The sequence below is a fragment of the Passer domesticus genome, chromosome Z (assembly GCF_036417665.1).
Source record: "Passer domesticus isolate bPasDom1 chromosome Z, bPasDom1.hap1, whole genome shotgun sequence".
NCBI lineage: Eukaryota > Metazoa > Chordata > Aves > Passeriformes > Passeridae > Passer > Passer domesticus.
This window is the reverse complement of record NC_087512.1, coordinates 52,977,930-53,002,481: the sequence shown is the minus strand read 5'-3', so window position 1 is coordinate 53,002,481 and position 24,552 is coordinate 52,977,930. Positions and strand designations below refer to the sequence as shown.

The following is a 24,552-nucleotide window of genomic DNA, read 5'->3' as shown; positions in this document are numbered from 1 at the left end:
TGTTTGTATTATTAATATGTCCCCCAGTCGTCTCTCCCCCAGCTGGCCATGCAGGCCTGAAGCAGTCTTTTACAGAAAACAGAAGTTTATCAAGAAACATTTCATGAAACTAAGCAAAGGGACTGGATGTATATTTAGACAAAAATATCTGAAATATCTCCTGAACCCTGCTGCAGCAGTGTCCTCCCTTCCTGAGAAGTATTTTCCTTGGGAATGACAAGGACCCTGCAGAGCATCCAAGACTAGTTCCATCATCAATGTACTACCTTCAGTGTAGTGATAGGTGCCTTGTTTGCTCTGCTCAAATCATTACCACCTTGGTTACAGGGAGGCAATAATTACAAACTAAAATACTTTTTACTGAAAGTAATTAGAAACAAGGACAGTTACAACTACTAACTGGTGAGAGCTAACCCAAACAGTTTCTTTGTGCTGTTGAGCACAAGAACCACTTCCTTGTTCACACCACATCCTCATGAGATGTCATGCTAACACTTCTGATAAAACAGCAGAAATTTTACTTAATGTTCCATAAGAGGACATTGTTTTCAAGTCTGGTTGTTCTTTGGGGTTTTTTGGCTTTATTTTTTGGAATACATGGAGACGAGTGGCCTAGGCTCATAAGAAAATTACCTCTGAAATGGTTGCTCAGGGAGAAGAAAAGATAGCGAGGAGGAGGGTGAACCCTGGTCATAGAACCACAGAACCATCCAGGCTGGGAAAGACCTTTGGAAGAGATTGGTTGGGAAAGATTATGCAGTCCAACTCTTAACCCAGCACTGCCAAGTCCACCATGAACAGGGTGGTCTTGCAGTGATGCAGTGGTGGTGGCTGGTCCACCTTGCCAGGGAGCGGGAGAAGGGAAGACTCATTGAGACTCTCTGGCCTGGGGGAAGAAGTCTGTGGGCCCCCAGGAACTATACCACCACACCCTTGCAAGACCAGGGAGTGCCAAGCAGGGGCTGCCTGGCTGCTCCGCACCCACAGGAAGGAGCTCATCAACTTAAACTCATGTGAATCTGAAGAAATGTGATACATGAAGGGTGCATGTCTGGCTTGGCCTTGGTTTGGAGGCTCCTAGGTGGATGAGAACCATAAGGAGGGAATTTTGTGCTGTTGTTAATTCAAGAATACTGTATGCTGGATGGTTAGGGTATGTGCTGATGTTTCCAAGACAAACAGAAAAAATGGTGCCTTTGATTAATAACACAAAATATTTTATAAGCCTGTTACAGAAGCTCATTGATCTCAGAGCAGTGGAGGCTCGACTCCAAGTAATAACAATGAAGAATGTTGTAAATACATATAGCAGACTTTCTCAAATTAGCTCCATGTCCTGTGTTCCTGATTCCTTATTTTGCTGCTTAATGTGTAAGAAATCCTGTACTGTCAACACTGTTTTCTTATACTAGCAAAGACGTAAGCAACTAAATAGCAGTTTATAGTCTGCTTGTTTAACTTTACCTTTTTGCTCCTGATTAAGCCTGTTTGTGTAGTAAATTTCCTTATACTGTGCAAGTGAACCAGAGAGAAATTTGAACCAGAAAAAAATTACAAACAAAAAAAGTTTGTTATTTCCATGTATTGTGTATGGGACCAGTGTACCTCCTTGTGTGTTTGCATGGGAATGCTGATAAGCCATGAGAAAATGCTTCAGTGCTGGGATATTTACTTTTAACAAGTGTCTTGCATGACTGATCTGATGCTAAATAAACTAGCAAATCTAGAAAAGGTTACATCTATTATTTGCTGACAGTCAATGTAGAGGAAGGAACAATATTTATCCTTATAAGACAAGTTATCATGGGTATTAATTGGTTATATTGCAAAGTCCAGAATGAATTCCAGCTTGGCACAGTATTTCCCCTGCTCCTCTTGCCTTAAAAGTTAGCAGCTGAATAACAAACAAAATCTGTTATTAATGGTGGAGTACAAAACTAGGGGCTGTCCAGGCTTCCCTGTGTCCCAGGATGGGTTATGTGATATAGATGTTTATGTCCCTTTTTGTTAATTAATTCCAGCAATTAAGAAATTACCACCTCCTTGTACACTCTAGTTCTGCTTCTCTTTTAATTGGGAAGTATTTTACAAAATCCCAAGTCTTTTTGTTGCAGTTAACAGTTTGTCTATCACAATGATTTGTTTTCTGTAACCTAATACAAAGGTTATTAATGTGCTCCTTCATTCAGCATACCCCTCTCTCATCAGCACAAACAAATCCTTTATCCCAGAGGTCTTACATTCCTCTTCTTGCTGGAATATGGATTTTCTTCCTTTAGTTGACTACTCTTTGTCTTGAGCTAATTTCTCAAAAGCTGCACATGGTACCTTAATGGAGAACATTGCAAGATTGACATGTTGAAAGAACCCTTTTTTTTTTAAATTTCTCTGCTGTGTTTCCACATCTGTTACCCTCAGTGGTGTTCCTTCTTGCCTGGTGCATCTTGTTATCCTTGTCACCTACAATTCCCTGGTCTTGCAAACTGCTTGAATGAAAAGTTCCTTCATACCCTTTTGTGGGAGATGTTTTTACAAAACCTCTCCATCCTGGAGCAATATAAGAAATAAATTATTATAAGCTCTACAAGACATTTTGCATGGCAACAGTGCTCCAGAAAAAAAAAAGTCTAATTTGGCACTTCCATGGATACTGCTGAATCTTTTCCCAAGCTAATGCAAGGAATACATTCTCACTGCAGTTTTATGAAATCATCCTGGTCACACCTCCGTAGCAGAATGGAAAAGGACAGTGGAAAGACCAAAGAAAAGAAGAGGGCAAGTATCGGGTGACTTCGAGCTCCCCCTGGAGCTCAAGGGTTGTTTGCTTTTGGCTCACCTCTTAAAAATAGCACATCAAACAGCTGAGTTGGAGCTCGTGATATAGTACAACATTACAATGGTTTTAGAATGAGCTTGAGACAAATAAGGAAATGGGAAGTAAGAAAGAACTAACAAGTCAGAGGAACTTTCCATGAGTTAGGATAGCTGAGGAGTTAAACATAATAATCTGCCTCATAACTATAGAATTTCTGCATTTCTGTTGATATCTGGTGCAGTCTTCATCTTTAAAAAGCCCTGGGCTTTTGTAGTTATGATGTCCTCAGCACTTCAAGCACCTGTTTCCTTCAATGTTGTACATATCCAGAAACTTTATGTTTCAAATATCCAATGATGCAGGTGGTTTTGGGAAGTGATTCAATATTTTTACATCCATGGTGAATTCTCCATACTCATTTGACATTAAAAAAAAAGTGCAGGAAGGGTCTCTTCCCTCTTCCTTATTCTTTAGTACTTGTGGTCATCAGATTTCCTCAATTTCATTCCCATGGGGTGGGCTGGGAAGCACACAGCAGAACAGAAAGATGTTTTGCCCATGTTGATCATATACAAAACTTTATTTTCATTTAGCTGATTGAGACAGAGAGACCATGAAATTCTGCAGATATGGCTGTGCACATACAGGCTGCATCCTTAATCCTGTATGCACATGAGAGGGTGGTTTGTGGAGACATGGCTCATGCTCCAGTGAAAAGGCCTGCTGTGGTTTCTTTCCTTCCCCCTTCAAATTGTCAGGAGCTTGAAATCCTGTCATGTGGGATCGCGTCGGTCCGCTCTCCCTCGTCCCTACCCCGTCCCTAAGTTGTATAAGTTCCAGGATGTCAATCATCTTATCAGTTTTCCCTGCTCCTCCTCACTTTCTGTAATTCCCTCCCTCAGATCCCTGTCCATCACCCGGAGGTTCAATCCCACCTTCTAGAAGCTTCTACTCTCTCCGTCAGGTGATTGGTTCAGGGACTGAGACCACTCCTAGTAATTGTTGTAATTGGGTAGTGTTACTGACAATCTGTTCTATGCTCCACCCCCCTAACTCCCTGATTGGTCCTTTCGTTCCCTTGATAATACGTTGCCAGACTGAGTTCTGGGTCTTTCGGCGGTTCCCTCTTCAGAATAAACTGGAACTGTGCTACCCCGATTGACCGTCTCTCATCATTCCTGCGGACTGCAGTCCATTCCTCATTTCTGGATCCTCGTCACACAAGGCCTCTGAGCCTTAGGCGCACTCCGGTGCCCGAGCGGTCACTGGAGCGTCAAGAGTGCTGCCGGTGACGCTGGCCTTAGCCAGCCGGGATTTCAGCTGAGGTCAACCCACTGCTGCAGTTTGGCGCCCAACGTGGGGCTCTCCGAGAAGACCACCGGAGCCCACGGACGAGGATTCCAGGGTCCAAGACGCAGTCCGTTTGGATCTGGATTTAATCCCTTGGCCGTCAAGCTACCCCAGGGTGAGCAGACCCCGTTTTAGGGGTGGCGCTCCCCGGGGATTGGAACCGGTAGCTCCTCGCGCCCTAGGAGTCGGTTTCGCCGCAGGAACCACCCGCCTTGGACTCTTCTTCGACCAGTCCGCCGAGTGTGAGTTTTCCATTCTTCCTCTCTTTCTCTCCCACTCACCCCCGTCTTTTTAAATTTACGTTGCCTTTTAGTTGCGGTTTCGTCCGCTCGCGGTTTCGCCCGCACTGTTTTTTGCCAACCGAGGTGGTCGATCAAATCCTGCAGGTCATTTTCACCGCCGGCGGTGACCGGCGACGGGGTTGGCGGCGGTCCCCCTTCTCTTTCCATTCCTACTCTATCTTTCTCCAAGGCGGGCGGGCTTGGGTCGTTTCTTAATATCATAATCATGGGTGCTAAACAGTCAACGACCCAAAAGAGACTCGTTACAAAAATTCAGGGAGTTTTGGTTGTTGGGGGGTTTGAAAATGTCAAGAAAAAGGAGATAAAAATGTTGGCTGCTTGGCTCCTCTCCCAATTCCCTACCACCGACCCCGGGCAGATTTGTGATAGCACATTCTGGTCCCACGTTTCTTTGAAAGCGAACAGCATGTGCCGCTCGGGGGACTCAAAAATGTTAAAGATTGCGTTTTTGTGTTCAACTATTCGGGACCTTTTAGCATCACGTAGACAATTGGGAGAGCAGCCAACCGAGAGTTCGTTTGTTCCCAGTTCGACTGTTCGCTCCTCCCCTGTCCCTTTTTCCTCTATGTCTACCCCTAAATCTGGCATCCTGAAGAGAGCAGCTCGATTAGGCAGCACGCAGGAGCAATTCCATCCTCCTGGCTCTCTTCAGGATGTTCATTCCCCCCGCCTGAGGAGTCCTGGCCAGACTCCTCGGGATTCGTCCTACCCTCCTTTTTCCCCAGTTCGCGTGCTAAAAGGTTCAAAAACAGTTCGTTTTTACCCTCCTCCCTCTCCTACCCCTTCCGAAAGCTCGCTGACCCAAGATGGCGTCAGCGAGCCACTAAATGGCGGGCGCCACATGGCGTTTCCCGCCAAACCCTCTCCTTCTCCCCACAATCCTTTTCGTTCCTCCCGGAACCCCTTCCGTTCCCTTGACTCCCCCTCCTTCCCTCCTTCCCCCTCTCCAACCGTTCCGCCCTTGCCTCCGCCCATTTCCCCTCCTACTGCCATGCCTCCTGTGTACCACGCCTCTGAGGCGGGGACAATACCACTGGTCCCCGCCCCCGTCACTGGCTCCTCCCCTTCCGTCCCTTGTTCCGGTTCCCACGCTCTACCTTCCGGTTCCCACGGTCAATCGGTTGCCGGGGGTGGGGCTGGGGGCCGGAACCCGGAGTCGCTGCCCAATCTTACTGCGGCCCCGGTGACTTATATTCCGGGAGCGGAAGGGAGGACCCAGTCCCACTGGACCCCTTTTTCAAACACCACGATTAAAGAGTTGTGTAAAGCCCAAAAGGATTACTCTAGGGAGAATGAGTTCTTCCGGGGTATCCTGAGGGCCACCCTTACCGACACAGTGATCATTCCTGCCGATCTACGGCGCATTTTTTCGTGCCTTTTATGCCCCTCAGAGTTCCGTCTCTGGGAGGCCAATTGGAAGAGAGAAATCGGCAAAATTTTGCCTCAATTGTGGGAAAACCAAAGCACAGCCGTAGACACAGAGGGGGGAATGATCACCACAGAACATCTCAGTGGTGTCGGGTCCTGGGCAGACGGAAACTACCAGGCGTGGTACATCCCAGCCGACGCTTTAAAAGCTACAACATTGGCCGCACTAAAAGCCTTCACAAGCTTAAGGTCTCCCACCACACCTCTCATCCCCTATTCCAAGATCCTACAGGGTGATAACGAACCTTTCCTTTTGTTTACTGAGAGGTTGAGAAAGGCAATAGAAGTTCAAGTTAAGGACGAAGCCACCAGAGAAGGAATTTTAACGGAAATGGCAGCCACCAATGCCAATCCGGCATGCAAGGCTGCCATCCTCAGCCTTCCCTTTGACCCGCCGGCGGACCTTACTCAAATGTTGGAGGTTTGCGAGCGGAAAGTGGCAGTCCTCCCGGGAGATCATCCACTACGTCCACCTCTTCGGAGGGCTGCAGCTGCTGTCTCTAATTCATCGCGAGGAGGCGATCCAGACGTAACCCCAACATCTCATCCAACACCGCGTCTGTCAAGGAGACCACCACCAGGCACAGATGCCCCCTGTCATCTGTGTCAAAAGACAGGGCACTGGATGCCGGATTGTCCTCTGAGGCGGGAGTTCATTAATTTTAAAAGTCAACAAAAACCTCAGAGGACAAATCCGCAGCAAAAAAACTAGTTTCTGAGCGCGAGTCCTCCCCGCGTAAGGAAAAAAGTAGGGCGGACAATGCATCACCGAGCGGGGAGGGGGGAGAAGGGGAAAGGTCACACTTTATTTCCCCAGGTTGTTCGCCTGCGTCGTCATTTATTCCGGACTTGACACTTTCTAACCCTATTTTAACCACTCTTTCTGAACATTCTCCGTACAGGCTCCAACTGATCGAGCCGCTTCATATCACAGACACCGACCTCCACGAGATCTCCGTCTGCCCGGACGCACAAGGTACTTGGTGGCGGGTCAAGTGTAGGTATGTCGTAGTTGGAGACACAAAACACACCCCAGAACACCTCAACATCTTACCTGGTGTGTTGTCCTCCCAAATAAATCACTTTTCCATTCTGTTGCATTGCACATGCCCACCCATCTTTTTGCCACAAGGGCAGGTCATCGCTCAGGCGATACCTGTTCCAGAAATACGTTGTTCGATCTCAGATGATGACAATTCTACACCCACAGTGGCTTGGTCCCAAGTTGTCTCCAGGGACAAACCACGCCTTACATGTCAGCTACAAAAAGATGGGAATGTTACTACGTTAAATGGGCTTTTAGACACCGGGGCAGACGTGACGATCATTCCCGTTAGGGAATGGCCGTCACAGTGGGAGTTGCAAAACGTGGCAGGAAGAATCCAGGGTGTCGGAGGAATTCAATTGGCTAAACAATCCCGGAGCTTCGTACAAATTATGGGGCCCGACGGGCAATTAGCTAATATCCGCCCGTTCGTTTTAGATTATACGGAACCCCTGTGGGGAAGAGACCTCCTTGCCCAGTGGGGAGCTAAAATCGATCTCCCATCGGCTCCTCAGGTTTTTGGGGCAGCGGTCACTGAGGGGCGCCCTATCCAGAAACTTAATTGGAAATCTGATACTCCTATCTGGGTAGAGCAGTGGCCGCTTTCGAAACAGAAATTAAAGGCGCTCCAGGAGCTCGTGGACGAGCAGCTGCGGAAGGGGCACCTGGTGGAGTCCACTTCACCATGGAACTCCCCAGTTTTTGTCATCCGCAAGCCCAACAAAAACAAGTGGCGGCTCCTCCACGATCTCCGCAAAATCAATAACATCATTGAAAACATGGGGTCTCTTCAACCAGGGATGCCGTCCCCAGCGATGCTCCCTCAAAATTATCATCTGGCTGTCATCGACGTTAAAGATTGTTTTTTCCAAATTCCTCTACACCCGGATGATGCCCCACGTTTCGCCTTCTCGGTTCCCACCATCAACCGAGAAGCCCCAAGGAAGAGGTACCATTGGACAGTTTTACCACAAGGCATGAAAAATTCGCCGGTGATCTGCCAATGGTACGTCTCTTCCTTGCTGTCCCCGGTACGTGATGCAATGAAAGAGGTGATAATACATCATTATATGGATGATATCTTGATTTGTGCTCCAACAGACGACATACTTACCCATGCGCTCGACCTGACAACCAATGTGTTGATTGCTGCGGGGTTCGAGCTCCAGCAAGATAAAATTCAACGGATGCCGCCCTGGAAGTACCTGGGCCTTGAAATTGGCCGTCGCACAATTGTGCCCCAAAAGATCTCAATTCGGCCACATATTCGAACTTTAGCTGATGTCCAACAGCTGTGTGGAGCGTTGAATTGGGTGAGGCCTTGGCTAGGCATTTCCACCGAAGACCTAGCCCCCCTTTTCAATTTATTGAAAGGGGGAGAGGAGCTCAGTTCTCCTAGGTCCCTCACCCCAGAGGCAGAGGCAGCCTTGGAGAAGGTACAAGCGTCCATTTCGGAGCGTCAGGCTCATAGGTACAAGCCGAACCTTCCATTCAAATTTATCGTTTTAGGGAAATTGCCACACCTCCACGGGGTGATTTTCCAGTGGGACAATTCCACCAGAAGGGACCAAGGGGCTAAAGATCCACTCTTAATCATGGAGTGGGTCTTCCTCAGCCATCATCGGTCCAAAAGAATGACCAGGCCACAAGAGCTGGTGGCAGAACTGATCCGCAAGGCTCGTCTGCGGATCAGGGAGCTAGCTGGTGTGGATTTTGAGTGTATTCACATTCCTATCCAATTGAGTTCTGGAAATTTAACTAAGGCGATGTTGGAGCACCTATTGCAGGAAAACGAAGCTTTACAGTTCGCACTCGATAGTTACTCCGGTCAGGTTTCTATCCACCGACCTTCTCACAAATTTTTTAACGCAGATGTACAGTTCCATCTTTCATTAAAAACAGTTCAGAGCCGGACTCCTTTGGAGGCCCTGACAGTTTTCACAGACGCGTCCGGAGCATCCCACAAGTCTGTTATGACTTGGAAGGATCCTCAGACTCAGCAGTGGGAGGCTGACGTTAAGGTGGTCGTGGGATCACCTCAGATTGCTGAGTTGGACGCAGTCGTCAGGGCTTTCGAGAAGTTCCCTGAACCTTTCAATTTAATTACTGATTCGGCATACGTGGCCGGAGTTGTTTCTCGAGCTGAGGGTGCAATCCTGCAGGAGGTCTCTAATAATACGCTTTTTGTCTTGCTTTCGAAACTTATCAGATTAGTCTCCCACCGAAAGCAACCTTTTTATGTGATGCACGTCAGGTCTCACACCGAGCTTCCGGGGTTCATTATGGAGGGAAACAGGAGAGCTGATGCTCTCGCTGCTCCTGCCCAGATGGCCCCGCTCCCAAAAGTGTTTGAGCAAGCCAAGCTTAGCCACCAGCTATTCCATCAGAACGCTCCTGGTCTCGTTCGCCAGTTTAAGATCACTAGGGAACAGGCCAGAGCGATCGTGGCCACATGTCCCCAGTGCCAGTCTTACCAGCTGCCCTCCATGGCATCTGGCACTAACCCCCGTGGATTGTCCAGCTGCGAGGTGTGGCAGATGGATGTCACCCATATCCCTGAGTTTGGACGCCTTTCTTACGTCCACGTTTCCATCGATACTTTCTCCAATGCCATCTATGCCTCTGCCCACACAGGGGAGAAGGCGAATGATGTTAAAAAACACCTTTTGTTAGCCTTCTCCGTGTTGGGCATCCCAAAAACCATCAAAACAGACAATGGCCCGGCGTACAAATCCAGGGAGCTGAGAAGCTTCCTGCAGCAATGGGGAATAGAGCACAAAACCGGCATCCCCTATTCCCCGACAGGTCAAGCCATGGTGGAGAGAGCCCATCAGAGCCTGAAAAACACCTTACACCACCAACACTCGGCTATGAAGATGGACTCCCCACAGGCCCGCCTCGCACGAGCACTTTACACCTTAAATTTCTTAAATTGCTCGTTTGGAAACTTAAGTCCACCTATAGTGCGGCACTTCGGGCAGAATGAAGGTCTGAGACCAGAAGCACGACCACCTGTGCTGGTCAAGGACCCGGAGACTTGGAGAACGGAGGGGCCATATGACCTGGTGACCTGGGGGAGGGGATATGCGTGCGTATCCACCCCCTCAGGTCCCAAATGGGTACCATCGAAGTGGGTCAAGCCTTTCCTTCCCAAGAAACAGGTGTCTGTAAATGATGTCTCACAAGTCCACGAAGCCTGCTGGCGACGCAGGAGAAAACCTTTTGAAAGTGATTTCGATATCCTGGAACCAATTATCTAATCCTGAGTTGCTAAACTTTCCGTTTATATTTGTTACTTTAGGACCCACGCCATGGCAACCCTGTCCGAGATCGCGCGACATACAGTGTTCACCATCGCTGTCCTGCTGTCTGCGGCGATACCGTCCTCACAGTGGGTCGTTCCCCAGCCAAAAAGAAACGTCTGGAAGACTCTCGCCAGCGCCCTCGGCCAAGATAGTATATGCCTCACCACCGCATCGGCAGCAGACCCTCTGTCCACCTGCCTTGTGGGGATCCCGTCTCCTCCAGATGAGTTACCCCTTTCCATTCGTACCTCCCTTGAGTCTTTCTTGGAAAATAAAATCAATCGCCCTTCTGACCCTAATCCCAATTTAGTCTGGAGGAGATTTGCCAATTCCTTAAATCAATCAAAATCAGACCCCATCGAATTTAAGTTGCTCGGTTCCGCTGCCGCTCATTTTTGTTTTCAGTTCTTGCCCTATTCCGACCTCGATGAATCAGTTCCCATTCCGAATATTACCTCTAATTATACAAGTGAATCGTGGTGCCCTTCTCTTTCGCAAATTACTACATCCATCACCCGAGATCACAAACCCCGTTCCTTGCCTAGCGGATTCTTTTTAATTTGCGGCGACCGAGCTTGGCAAGGTATCCCCTCTCGCCTTCTCGGAGGTCCTTGTACTATCGGCTGGCTGTCGCTGTTTACGCCCAGTACAAGTCAAATTATCAATTGGCAAAAGATAAATGTCGCAACAAATTCTAATCGGACTCGTAGAGATTTGACCAATCTGGATGATACCTGCGACGAGGAAATTTTTCATTGGAGCAAACCGGAAGAGGTGGCCTGGATCACCTTCTTCCCCTGGGTGGCCGTGGCCCAAGCCTTAGGCGAGTTAGGCCACCTTGAGTGCTGGGTTGCTAAGCAAGCAAATCTTACTTCAGCCGCGCTGAGTGACCTCCTAGCAGACGATGAAATAACAAGGCAGGCCACCTTGCAAAATCGGGCAGCAATAGACTTCCTATTGCTGCTCCATGATTATGGTTGCGAGGACTTCGAGGGACTCTGCTGCCTGAATCTATCTTCAAAAGCCGAGGACGTCCGTCTTACTATCAAGAGAATGCGAGAGATGATAAATCAAATTAAGGAAGACTCTACAGACTGGCTGGGGAACCTTTTCTCAGGATGGGGGCTGTCTGGGTGGGTCAGATCTATTTTGAAAACTATTGTACTGCTTGTGTTTACTGTACTCCTAATTCTCGTTGTTGCTTCAGTTGCTTGGAAATGTGTTAAAAGACTGTTAATTAAGTTGGCTTCGCCAGCAGTCATCAATCACGCGGAAGAGCAAGAGTTACCGTGGTTAGAGGATTATGTCGACGACGACTACTGGGAAGAAGATGTTTAATTATGATCCTTATTTTAAAACAAAAAAGGGGGAGATGTGGGATCGCGTCGGTCCGCTCTCCCTCGTCCCTACCCCGTCCCTAAGTTGTATAAGTTCCAGGATGTCAATCATCTTATCAGTTTTCCCTGCTCCTCCTCACTTTCTGTAATTCCCTCCCTCAGATCCCTGTCCATCACCCGGAGGTTCAATCCCACCTTCTAGAAGCTTCTACTCTCTCCGTCAGGTGATTGGTTCAGGGACTGAGACCACTCCTAGTAATTGTTGTAATTGGGTAGTGTTACTGACAATCTGTTCTATGCTCCACCCCCCTAACTCCCTGATTGGTCCTTTCGTTCCCTTGATAATACGTTGCCAGACTGAGTTCTGGGTCTTTCGGCGGTTCCCTCTTCAGAATAAACTGGAACTGTGCTACCCCGATTGACCGTCTCTCATCATTCCTGCGGACTGCAGTCCATTCCTCATTTCTGGATCCTCGTCACACAAGGCCTCTGAGCCTTAGGCGCACTCCGGTGCCCGAGCGGTCACTGGAGGCGTCAAGAGTGCTGCCGGTGATGCTGGCCTTAGCCAGCCGGGATTTCAGCTGAGGTCAACCCACTGCTGCACTGTCAGGCATACAGACAAGGAGGGGTTGTATGGCACCCAAATGACGTGTTGACCAAACTCATGTTTGCTGCTGCTCAAATGCACCTGCTTGAGCATTGCTTTGCCTCCCCAGTGCACCCTGGAGCTGGAATTAGTGACATCAGTGCCTCAGCAGCAATGTTCCCTGGTTGGAACCCAAATCGCAAGCTGAGATAGTCACAGAATCTTGGCATAATTTTCTCTCCAGGGTTATAAACTGCCTCAGAGAGGGGTCTCTGCTGGCAGGCAGGTCAGCAAGGCCCAGGTACAGAGCTCAGGAAGTGATTTCTACCTCTGTGCATCCCAGGGCAGAGCCAAAATGGTCCAGTGAGGGCCGGAACAAGGTCAGTTTCTGGTTACACTTCAGGCAGTAACTGATCTTCTAAGAGCTCTACTTAGGTTACCTGTATCAAAGAGAAACTTCTGAGGATTATTACCTTGTCCCAGTGTCTTGGTACACTGAAAGAAATGTTTTAAAGAAAGTAACTCCAGAGAAGGCAGTTCTGGACAATGTGTTGGTATTTGAGGCTCCTTAAACCAGATGTGGCATTTCTTATCATGTGGGTCAGTTATGAACTATGCACAGGTATCTCCTACCATATGCTGTTACCATCTGTGTCTGCTTTCTCCCTGCCAGTGGCACAGTTCCAAAGAAGGTTAACTCCACGATAAGCAGTCCCTGAACTGTAAAACTGAGTCACCAGCACAGCCCAATGAGGACTGGAAAAGGCAGAATGTGTTACCGAATTTAAATTTTGGTTTAGGACATCAGGATATATTCTTTTCTAGAGAACATTTAACATTTAGCATAGGTTTAAAATCTCTCTCATCTTCTATTACCTTTCACCAGGAAATGTGTTTGAGTATCAATGTTTCAACAATTCTAACAATTAATGTCCTTAAGGATTATCCAAAGATCCCAAGTGTCCTCTATACCTATCCCTATCCCTACCACACTTTGCAGAAGGTGACACAATACATGCCCTACAAGAGTGTGCTGTTTCACAAAAAGTGACAGTTCCTTTTGTCAGCATCAGAGGAAGGCTACAACTCTTTCCACTGAGGTCAAAATGCTACAGAACTCTACTGCCTTTATGCTAGCTTTGCAGGAAAAACAAGGGAAGGCTCTAGAGAAGATACAGAAGATTTCTTCAGTTCTGTAGGTGCTAATTAAATATATCCCAATATATATGTTGCAGCTTGTTTTATACACCTAATATACATCTATATGCCTTCTATATGCTCATGTGTTTCAGATTAACTTAATGTTTATGGTTAATAGATCACTTCTTAAATATAAAAAAAGGTAAATACTACTGAGCCAAAATAATAAAGTTCTTCCAGAACAATCATGGGGCCATCATAAAAAACTCCTGCATATACATTTTTAGAACTGAAGCCTTGAGAAAATCCTACTTGTACAGCTTTCAAAACATTTCAGCTGGGCATTTTCCTCAGTCTAAAATGTTTCTAAGTGAAAGCAGGGTTTATGGCTTTCAAATTTAAGGAGACAAACCAGTATCATTAGAGATCACCATGCAGCTGAAGGTGAACCACATCATCAGACATAACTGCCCAAAAATGCTACATATGGCTGCACAAATATTGAAGAAATTACATCACGAGCCTGTTGGAATCCATTATTTATTCTGCATTTGCACTCAAAATACAAACACAATCACTTAAATGCTAAACACAGTAAGTTAAACCCGCTGTTAAAACAGACTTTGACTTTCACAGGCACAACTTGAGTGGTTTCTCTAGAATTAGGGCTATTTCTACAACAGTGAACCACCTAGGTTAAACAACCAGGCCACACCATCATGTTCTGGCTACTTACGATTACTGGAGGAATTATATATGCTGTGCTTTATAAATTCATCATAATTTATAAATTCATCAAATTTGAGATCAGGGCCTGTGCACAGAATATCTCTCTGAAGTACTAGTCCACCTCCCAGACAGATTTCTGCCTCTAAATTGAGCATAACCCCAAGTCTGCATCTTCTGCACATCACAGGCAAGGTTTAATACTGGAGGTTTTAGATGAGGAACAGAACCCAAACACGAAAATTGTCTTATCTTCAGTCATCTTTCCCACACACATACAAAGCACCTAGTTAAAGTGCCAAAGCATAAGTGTCACATTGCCCAAATCTCTAAAAAACTAAGTTTTGAAAAAAATTATTAGCCATATAAAAATAATTTTGATGTGTCTATATACACACTATTTTTCTAGCAAAACCAAATCTCTGCTGGGCAATTCTTGGGCAATTTGTTCAGAAGTCACTTCTGGATAACTTTATTCCTAAGTGATAGAAATCTATACCAAGCATTTACTTTGTCTCCCTTTTCTTCTGCATAAACAAAACATAGGTTCCTGCACTTTGTCCTTGATACTGCTTTCCTGTTTTAATCCTCTAGGCTCCACTTAAGATTGTCCACTAACTCAGAACGGAAATACAACAGTGGGAGAAGAGGCTCTGATATTGTGGCTTTCTTGGTTCCGATGTACTCTGTTTAAACAGTTCTTCTCTGTCAATCTATAGCTATATAAAAATAATTTAAATTTCAGGTTCAAATAAATACATTTGAAATTGGACATCTTTCTAGTTCTGTATTAGTCAGTAGATGAAATTTTTATTAGGAGTATCAATATACAAAAATACACTAGCAATTTTCTTATTTTAGCTCAAGTTCTTCTTTCTTCAGCTGCTCTGTGCTTCACCAATTTGTCTCTTCTGAAAGCAGAAAAAGCAATTTCACTGGATACTAAATATGGATAGATACTGTATATGTGTCAGAGCCACTAAAATGGGCATTTGGAACAATTACTTCTTCTGTGCCTGGTGTACAAGCATCCTGTAAGTGTCTTTTGCTCCTTCTGACCCATTTCTCCAGCACTGAAGTGCCTCTGTGCAGATTTAAACTGGGCAATATTTTTCTCTATGTACATCTGCATCATAACCCCTCCATTAGTCAGTTCCAGAAGCTCTAAAAAGAGAAGACATGAATATGGAGATTCACTGCACATGTAGTCTTTGTAACTGGGAAGAAAAAATAGGATAGACTTGAAACAGTTTCCTCTACAATCATGTCATCATTCATCCCACAGAGCAGCACTGCAGAGATTCATAATTGCCTCTGTACCAGTACTAGAAAGAAGAGGATTCTGGCAGCAATTCCTTGGTGTCCTTGGAGGTAGAAGATCACCTTGTGAGCTTGCAGTACTTTAGCAGACACAAGGAACGTAGAAAAAAAATGGGAAGACTAATCGAGGGGTTTAAAGGGAAATGCAGAATACACAAAACCTAAAAAGGAGTTAACATTTTCTGCCCATGAAGACCCCAAAGGCTGTTTCATGCACTGTTTCTAACAGTCTTAAATACTACTAAATACCTTAAAACATGAAGCAGGTTGAAGAAGCCCCCACTATATTTGGTATTATGTTTTTTCTACCTCTCTGATTGAGCAATGAGAAAGAGAAGTCCTCACTATTCAGAGTTCAGTTATAGTGGCCAGTGTCAAAAAAAGCCAATATTACTGGGGACTTTCATCTGAATTTTTGGTTTTTTGAGAGTCCATTACCCATCCCTGGATTGTATGTATACAATTGGCTCCACAATATCAGGGTCCCAAGATACCTTCCCAAACTCCTACACAGCTAAACTTGCCACTGTGAGCACTGGCAAAACAAGGGGATAACAACAGTGTCACCTGAGCAAATGACACATACCAACACCAAAGACTTAACATAAGATTTTAAAGATAATTCATGCTCCCAGCAGGGAGTTAGTTATTTTTTAAAATGCTGCTGCTATGTATCTGTGAGAATCCCAGATTCAGATTGCTGAATATCTTTGAAATTTGTATCTTAAAAAAAGACCCTGTATCCTTCAGCAGATCTCAGCAATTCTGCAGCTTGAGCTTTGGCCTTCAGCTGCTCATGTTTTGACATATTAATTTATTGTAAAGATCAGTCTAGGGATAGTAACACAGAGCACTCCACAGCACCAAAACACTGGCAAGTCTGTGCTGTTGTGGCTACAGCAGCACCTATCCCTGAAGCAAATGAGTGGTTCTTTCTGCTGCTTTTGTAATTCCAGGGTTTGCAGTTAAAGAAACATACACAGAAGGAAAACCCCCCCAAAAACCCAACTAAATGAAATCCCCCACACACACACTATTACATGCAAGTTTAAGCAAAAAATTACTTAGAAGTACAGGGTATCACTGAAGAGCCATTGGACGTTTGCTATTTTGAGAATTGTGTGATGAAAAGCCCACAAAAAAAAAAACCTATGGAAAGACACCTGATGGCCTAAATGACCTTTGGATCAGCTGTAAGGGCATTTCTTTATGAGACTGTTATATACGACAGTAAATAAGTTACAGTTACAACATCAAAGAAATGCCAATAATGAACACTTATTTTTGCTCTCAAGTACGAATAGCTTTCTTATGAATAGTTTCATTTAACAACTGGCTATATAATACCCAAATGATAAATCAAAGCAAATTTTAAAAACAAATTACAGATGCAGTTGAACAACTTAAAAATAAATTAAAAATTAGGTAAATATAAATATATATATATTTTACAAAATTACATCTTCAGTGAGATGCTGCCTGTACAGCAACCTGCACCATCAAAATCCTGAGCACCTGACTCCCAAAACTGCTGGAGAGAGCTGAGCTCATGCTGCATTTTTCAAGCCCACACACACATCTTGTGCTTTCTACTGAGGAAGCTGGCAGTTTAGAGATTCAGGCTATTCCTCACAAAGCTGCAGAGTGCTGAAGAGCAAAAAGCATCTTGTGCTGTGCACTGGGAATGTATGCCAATTATCACATCAAAAAGCACTTGCTAAAGTTGTTTGTATCCTCAACACAAAGGTTCGGGTGTCATTCAGGAAGAGTGTTACCTCAATTTAGTAGGTAACCTATGCTAAGCTAAACAACATAATCTGATTGTAAGGAATGCACTGGCTTTTAAGTCACTGTTTGTCTACACTTTGAGTGCCTTTTTGAGGTCAGAGTAGAAATTGGCTAGGGTACTAGACATGGCAGTGTCTACTGCAGACTGTGGTAGCATCCCTCGCAGTTCAGTCTGGATATAACCTGTCAAAAGACTGTGGCCAGGAGAGTCCTTGAGAGGGATGCAGAACCAACCACAAGGGTGATTGAATCCACGGACGAAGTTTGGTCTCACCTCTCCATAGTCCAGGCTTATACCTATCAAGGAAAATAAAACAAACTAACAAACAGGGAAATGAATTTGAAAGAGGCTAAAAAAAAATTAACGCACAGTAAATTTGAAATATATAAGCTTCTGGTTGGGGAATTTAGTAGTAGTGACAGGCACACTATGAGTTCCTGGGTATTTTCATGCATGGAATTTGCTGTTCATCCAAACTCTGTGACAGACAGGAGACCATGATAAGCAAAAATTCAAATGTTAAAAGAGGACATTACTGCCATTTAGAAGAAGCAATTTGTTACTCATCCCACTTTGCTCTAGGACCTGAGCTGAAGGACTCAACTTGTCTCTAACACTCCTGCCCTATAGCTGACATAAGTGAAACCTGGCAGAAAGGAATGGTTCATGGGTAAACGAGTAACTTGTTCACTTCTTTAAATATGTAAAATGTTAAAACACCTTTAAATTTGTAAAAACACCTTTATTTGTTGAAGACCATCTTAGACCATTTTTGGAATGTTTACTACTACTAAATCTGAATCAAATCATAAGCAAAGCAACTGTTGCAAAATTAGAATTTAGCAGAGGCACATGGTGACTTACCACATGTTAGAAGCCCATCTTCATAGCTTGTAGTGTAAGAGAAATCAACAAACTCCCTTGGTGCTATGATGTTCCAGAGCTGGCCAGCAGTTGTGTAGCGCATCACACAGCAGTTCTTGTTGAGTGACAGAATTATAAGGGAAAAAAAAAATCTATCTTAGTATAGTGAATACAGGGAAACGTAATGCTTGCAGGCAGCTAACGTCACAAAGGTCATAGTCTCTCTCAACTACACTGCAAATTCAGTGAAGCTGTGCCATTCTCAACCTAAAAGCTGGAAGTTTTAAGGACTTGTGGTCTACAACAGAGAGTTGTGGAAACGGAGAATATCTGGCACCATAAAGATTTAAAAATCTAAAGCTAGAGAAACTTTGGCATGCCTGACAACTGAAAGCCACATGGCTCTTATGTCACCAAAGAGCACTTGGGAGGTCAAAAAGGACCATGAACAAACTTCAAAAGGAATCTCTTGGTACTAAGATACTCTATCAAATACTTTCAGTAAGTGAAAAATAAAATGATACGTGAACAATTCTTGAAAACAGGCTTTCTTATAATACAGTAGAGTCTGTATAAATTTTATACAGAAAAAATACATTGTCATATAAATCTTCCTCCAGAGACAGAGCAAAAGACAATCTATGTTCAAGCCAGGTGCCCAGATGAGGGTTTTGAATTCATACTGAATGTCTGCATTAACCAAAGGAAGGCTACTAGTTGTTCTGTAACCAGCTTCAAACCTACCTTTCTTTTATCAAGTCCTGACCCTCAGAATTAACTATTTTGTGTCTCAGCACAAAGCCATGCTACACAAGTCAGCCCTTCAGGAAGAGGGGGAGGTTGCAGCTTCTGTATGTGTGGACTAATACTGTGTTTGCTGTGGAACGGAAGAAAGGAAGCAGTATGAAATGGCTTTGGCATACACAGTATCACACTGCAGCCCTCTGTAAGCGAATTTTAACAGAGGCTATCAAAGCTCCCAGGTCCAAGAGAATTGTGACTGACTCCTTTATTTTTAGCATTAATGGAAAGATGAACTTCTTGTTTCAGAATAGGACTGTGCTACCAGAGAGCCTGATCTGTGGTCACACAGAGCATGTATGCACATGCTGCTCATGCATACGAAAAAGAAGCCTGAAAAAGGTTCATATCTCTTGGAATTGGTCTGATCTACATGAATGTTAAATTCATGAATTTTAAATTCATGTATTCATCAATACACATTTCCCTCAAGAATCTAAGCAAGTCTTCACCTCTTCAAATGTTTCCATGATGTCCATTGAAGTCATGAGGCTGTCCCAGTCTAGCCTGTAAGGTCCAGGGCGAATATGATCCACTATTCTGTTAGTAACATCTTCCACCACTCCTTGAGCTTTGTAGCTAGAAAAATGTGTTAACATTTAGTAAGAAATTCTTTATATTCCATTAATTTTCAACAGTACCCTTACATTAACACCTTGGTACCAGGAAGTATGGTCGGTGGACAATTGCATCAGAGAAACCGTACAGGAAAGCACCTATGCGTGCATCTACTCTTCTTTGCAAGAAATTTTCCTCTGAAAAAATTGTCCTTTTTTATACAATTAATATTTTATAAATGATAAACTCCTTCCTTGTATAAAAATTATCCCGTTTATTTCTCTAACAACTGTAACAACTTGTCATTTTACTCCTATTGCTTGGCTAGCAAGAGAGTTTACCAGAAGTAAGTAATCTTAAAGTAAAAGATCAGAAATACAACAGGGAAAACATTTTTATAAAGCAGAAGTAACAGTATATTGGAGATAGAAATGCTATGGTTTATAGCTTGAACAGTTTTACGAAGGACTTTTGCCTATTCTAGCAAAACTGTAAAACAAAAGCTGCACAGAAGCACCCTCAATGGGCCTCCTCACTGAGGCCCTGGACTGTAAATTGATTTGAGAAAAGATAAAGTGACCCAGGTCTGGGCTGGGGGAGAAAAATACTTTCACAGTATTAAACCCAGCACCTCTGAGGTGGAGGCTACAGCCCCAGGCTTATCTGCTGTCAGGTGGAAGAGACCCTCACACGACCTGGGGGAGGAAGAGACGTTTTGTGTGTGTGGTGAAAAAGCCTCTGCTCACAGGCAGTGAAAGCCCATCCTCGGCTGTGCACACCAGCTCAGCTGTGGGGCCTCTTCACCCTGGCAAAGCCACATGTACGGGACATCCACATGAGGGACAGCAGAGGGGCTGACATGGCTTCTTAAAGGGCCTCCCAAAGGGGTCCCCAGACCCTGCACCAGAGCTGCATGTGATGCAAAATTATGTAACAGATCCAGAGTCATGCAAGGGACAGTGTCAAACTTGCCCCCTCAGGGGAGGCACCTGGGCATTCCCACCTGCTCAAACCTATATTAATCCATGGGAGTCTTTTGGATGGGGGACACTCACCACCAAGACTAGATTGAGGGGAGAAGTGAGACATCATTGGGACCCACAGAGGGATAACTTTTCTACTTAACCTACCTCTGTCACTCTCCCTGTCCCCCCAAACATACCTCCCTTTTTCTAATTCTTTCTTTCTTTTTCTTTGCCTCTTTTACTACTAAATTAAAAGTATCAATTTTTCAGTATCAGCATCTAGCCTTGTCTGGTTTTAATCAAGTTTTGGGAAATATTCAAATGTTTTTGGGTTCATTCTACTTCATTCACAGAGAGTTAATTCTCTTTACTCCTCTGTGATTAGAGCAGATCATAACACAGGAGTAGAACCAAGCTAATGAGAATCTACATTATGCTTTAGTGGCATATGATTACCAAATAAAATAATTTGGTACATGACATTATAGAACATTATTTTTTAATTAGATATTTTAGTTGACACCAGAGATTTTGTTTTCTTGAGTTACTACATACTGGGCCTCCAAATCCTGAAGGGGAAGAATCCATCAAAATCATTATTTTCAAAATACTTTCTATTCATTAAGATGTTCTTATTGATAGTAAATAATCAAGCAACAGATTCACCTCTTCACTTGTGCAGTTCATCCATACTCATTCGTAATCATCTGTATGGAGCCCATCTCAGCTGTATATTTGGAACAGGAAGACCACATGAACATGTCAGTGGCTTGCATGTAGGTGTCTGCAAAGCTCTTCAAAGTGTCCTTTAGTTCTCCAGGTGCTTAAACAACCCTGGGGTCTTCACCTGCACACAGCAGTCACTGCCCCTCTGGCAATGGCTCAACTACAAAACTTGCTGGAACCCTTGGTGCCTGGGGCCATCAGCTCTCACAGATTCAACAGGACTCAAATTCTGTGAGGTGTATCAGTCTTTGAGATAATTTTAAACACTACCTTTTCACAGGACTTTTTGCTTCTTCAGAGTGCTGTTTTTTAGTAACTATTTCTCTACTTAAATCTACAGATACCAACAGAACCCAGTGACAGAAACTCACACAGGAAAGGCCTTCATGTCACACAAACAACCCCACAAAACCCTCTCACAACCCCACACTTGGTATTTTGCAATTGCACGGTCACTGCAAGAGTCCAAGGACTGACTGAGCTGTCACACAGTAACCTTTCAGGACTACTGAACCCAGGCTTGATTCTGAGCTTTACAAGATATCATTTCTGGGCAGATGCTGTTGCCACTTCAGCCAGTGGGAGTCCTGTAGTGTGTTCCACAGACTTCACCATCGTTCTACCAACCAAGCAATGCTAAAGTATCAAAATAAAAGACTAGAAAGGAATAGTACACAATAGGCAACTCATTTAGCTTCCCCTCTAGAGGATCTGTGTAGCTGAGGGCTGTAGAATTCACAGCCTTAATTTCTAAAATTTCTAAATTCTACAGAACACATCTGTGGAACATTAAAAATGTATCTCTTGTGCAGGCAAACTTACAGGTATCCACTGAATTCCTCTGATGGTTTACGCCACACAGTTGCATCTTTCTGAAAGAAAATATAAGACACAATGTTAATTGTCACTTGGATACAATTGCAAGAAGTCCAGAAAATGCTTCAAATTCCTTGAATAAAAGCAGCCAACTTTATAATTAGCCATGGTTCACGCGGGCACCACTGCACAATTTTCTTTGGATTTTTCTAATATCTTTTACATGTAATTTTCTATTACTTAAAAAAAATCAGAAAATTGGCTTTCTCAGAGTGAAATGCTAGAAGTCTATGCAGAAGTGGGGTTTGGTAGGCCAAGTCAGTTTACAGTGAAAACACACAGAATAATGGAACAATGTTAATAGGGAAACCCTTCCAGTTGCAAGGCCACTGGAAAGCCAACAGCCAGACGTTACTCAGACAGGAAGACCACAGTACTTCTGCTTGCACTCCTGTAACACAAGTTACAGAAGTGTGCATGAGGTGCAGGTGCAGACAAGAAAGTTCAGTTACCTTTCTCTCCTAGATGCCTGACTAGATGAATCTTGCAAGCAGTAGTCTATTTATTTTAAAGTTACTCAGAGAAAATAGAGAAACCAGTATCTTCTGATTTTTATGTAACTATGACATGGGACCCCTGTACAAAATGTATGAATTTTGGTCTTGAAAAAAGTACCATATGGCACCACTTTATTTGGAATCATGATTATATAAGCACAAAGGACCAACTGTCCTAAAGAACAATACTGTTAAGTACCACATCCAGAATCATTTAAGGTATTTTGGGGCACAACACATCTCCTTGTAGTAGGCAAAGCTCTGAATTTCTTTTACATGATACAGTATCAAAATGGAAAGAAGGAACAGAAGAAAGAAAGGAGAGAGGAAGGAAGGGGTGGAGAGAGGGGTAAAATCTGAGGATTTGGAGCACAAGGATGCAGGTAACTTTTTAAAGGAATACAGTAATACTTAACACAACAACACAGGAATAGACAACATTTAGTAGAATAGAGGTGGTACAGGTGTATTGCAAGAGTCAAAGGCTTGGATGCTCCATTCCTCCCTCTCCAGACAGCAAATTTATTAATATTGCAAATAATCACTTTACATTTAGATCAGTTGCCTCTGTCTTATCAGTGTCTGCTCATAATGGAAGAAAAAATAAAAGCACTACTCAAACCACTGTAACAAAAAGACAAAAACAGAAATTTACCACACTAGTCCTACCCTATTGCTACACTTCTACTTTCTGTGGAAGACAGCACTAAAAAGTATTCACCCAGCCTAGGACTGATGCACAAGCAAAGGCTATTTAGCTTGTGGAAGCACAACTCAAAAACCCCAGGCAGCTCAAAAGATGGCATACTGCTTGGAGAAAGCAGGAACTGTATTCCCTTCTGGAAAGGAAACTTAGGACAAAGTGCGGTCTCTAAAGAACAACAGAAAAGTTAAACAGTATGAGAGGAAGCCCTGAGAATTATCTCATTTCTTAAGAAGGAAGGAATTATCTCATTTCTAAGAGGAAGACATTTGGAAGCTGAGGCACGATGAACTATTCATTGACAAGAGATTCCAGACGCCAGCAGGCTGTGTCTGCTTTGCTGAAAGTACACCTGAGCCTCTTGCAACACTATTAATGCTAAATACTTCACATTTTGTTTAAGTCAAGCCTATAATCCTACGCAGGTTCTTCTATAAGATACTACCCTGAAAACGGGCAGAAGAAATGACAGTGTGCCTGAGAACAGGAAAAACACATCCTGCCATCTAAAGATGGTCTAGAGGGACGGTTTCACGGAGTCTGTCAGTTTGAAGTCCTGCAGGGCACGGCCAAGTGTTTCTCAGCCGTGTGGCACGGCACAGCGGGCTCTTTCCGCCGCACCGGCGACCCACAGCTTCCTGTGGAGCAGAACCGGGAAGCCGCCCAGAGCACTCACGGTTTTCTTCGCCACCCGCCACTCGCCGTCTCCGATGCTGTGGTACCGAACCAGCGTGTTCCGCAGCTTCGAGGCCAGGGGCGCGGGATTGGGCAGGGGATCCATTTGCTTCCCTCCTGCGCGGAGATGCCTAATCACACAGGCACAGAGCAGAAGAAGGCACGGAGTCAGGGAGGTCAGCAACAGCGCGGATCTTCCAAACCCGGACGGAGGATGCGGAAAACACCGCCGCGCGCACCCACGCACATCTCCCAGCCGGGTTCGGGTGGCACAGAGCGGCTGCCAGGGGCTCAGGCCAAGGGTCGGGAGCTCAGGCCAAGGGTCGGGAGCCGCCAGCCCCGTCCCGGGATCCGCCGGGAACGCGGGACGGGCGCGCTCCCCTCACAAGCGCAGCAGCCCCGGTTCCGCGCTCACCCGCGATCCGCCCGACAGCGCGCGATGCCAGCAGCCAATCAGAGCGCGACCGCTCCTCCGGCGCAGCCAATGGTGACGCGGTCCGCCGGGCGCGAGGGAGGGGAGGCCACGCCTTCGCGTCACGCGACCTAGCGATAGGTCTCGGTCGTGACGTCATGATCCGGGGGCGGAGCCTAGGGCCGGATTGGGAATGGTGGGGATGGTGTGGGGGATGATGGCGTGAGGAAGGGCGGGGGAGTGCGACCCGCGTCCGGCCCCGGTACCTGCGGGGAGAGCGCCAGAGCTGCTCTGCTCAGGGGTGTCTGGCAGTGTCTCTTTTTACTGATCGC

The 24,552-nt window shown here is 45.0% G+C and overlaps 2 protein-coding genes across 6 annotated transcripts; one reads left to right on the top strand and one right to left on the bottom strand.

The window, feature by feature from the left end:
- The first annotated feature begins 4,672 nt into the window (after nucleotides 1-4,672).
- Nucleotides 4,673-11,994, top strand: LOC135290081 (uncharacterized). The gene is made up of 2 exons (XM_064403991.1): nucleotides 4,673-6,424; nucleotides 6,565-11,994. The coding sequence occupies exons 1-2, from the start codon at nucleotides 4,673-4,675 to the stop codon at nucleotides 10,198-10,200; spliced, it is 5,388 nt and encodes a 1,795-aa protein (XP_064260061.1). The 3' UTR covers nucleotides 10,201-11,994.
- Nucleotides 11,995-13,834: 1,840 nt separating this feature from the next.
- Nucleotides 13,835-24,294, bottom strand: STARD4 (StAR related lipid transfer domain containing 4). Of its 5 annotated transcripts, XM_064404959.1 has the most exons (7): nucleotides 24,056-24,217; nucleotides 23,810-23,939; nucleotides 21,880-21,929; nucleotides 19,261-19,387; nucleotides 18,008-18,122; nucleotides 17,417-17,439; nucleotides 13,835-15,198 (listed from the first exon to the last, which is right to left on the bottom strand). In XM_064404959.1, coding segments are annotated over exons 1-7 (462 nt in total). In that variant the 5' UTR covers nucleotides 24,058-24,217; the 3' UTR covers nucleotides 13,835-15,183. The 5 variants fall into 5 exon arrangements, with proteins under 5 accessions (XP_064261029.1, XP_064261028.1, XP_064261026.1 ...); XM_064404958.1 differs by lacking the exon at nucleotides 24,056-24,217 and adding an exon at nucleotides 24,224-24,294 and having other exon boundaries at nucleotides 13,835-17,439; XM_064404956.1 differs by having other exon boundaries at nucleotides 13,835-17,439; nucleotides 24,048-24,217.
- Nucleotides 24,295-24,552: the final 258 nt, after the last annotated feature.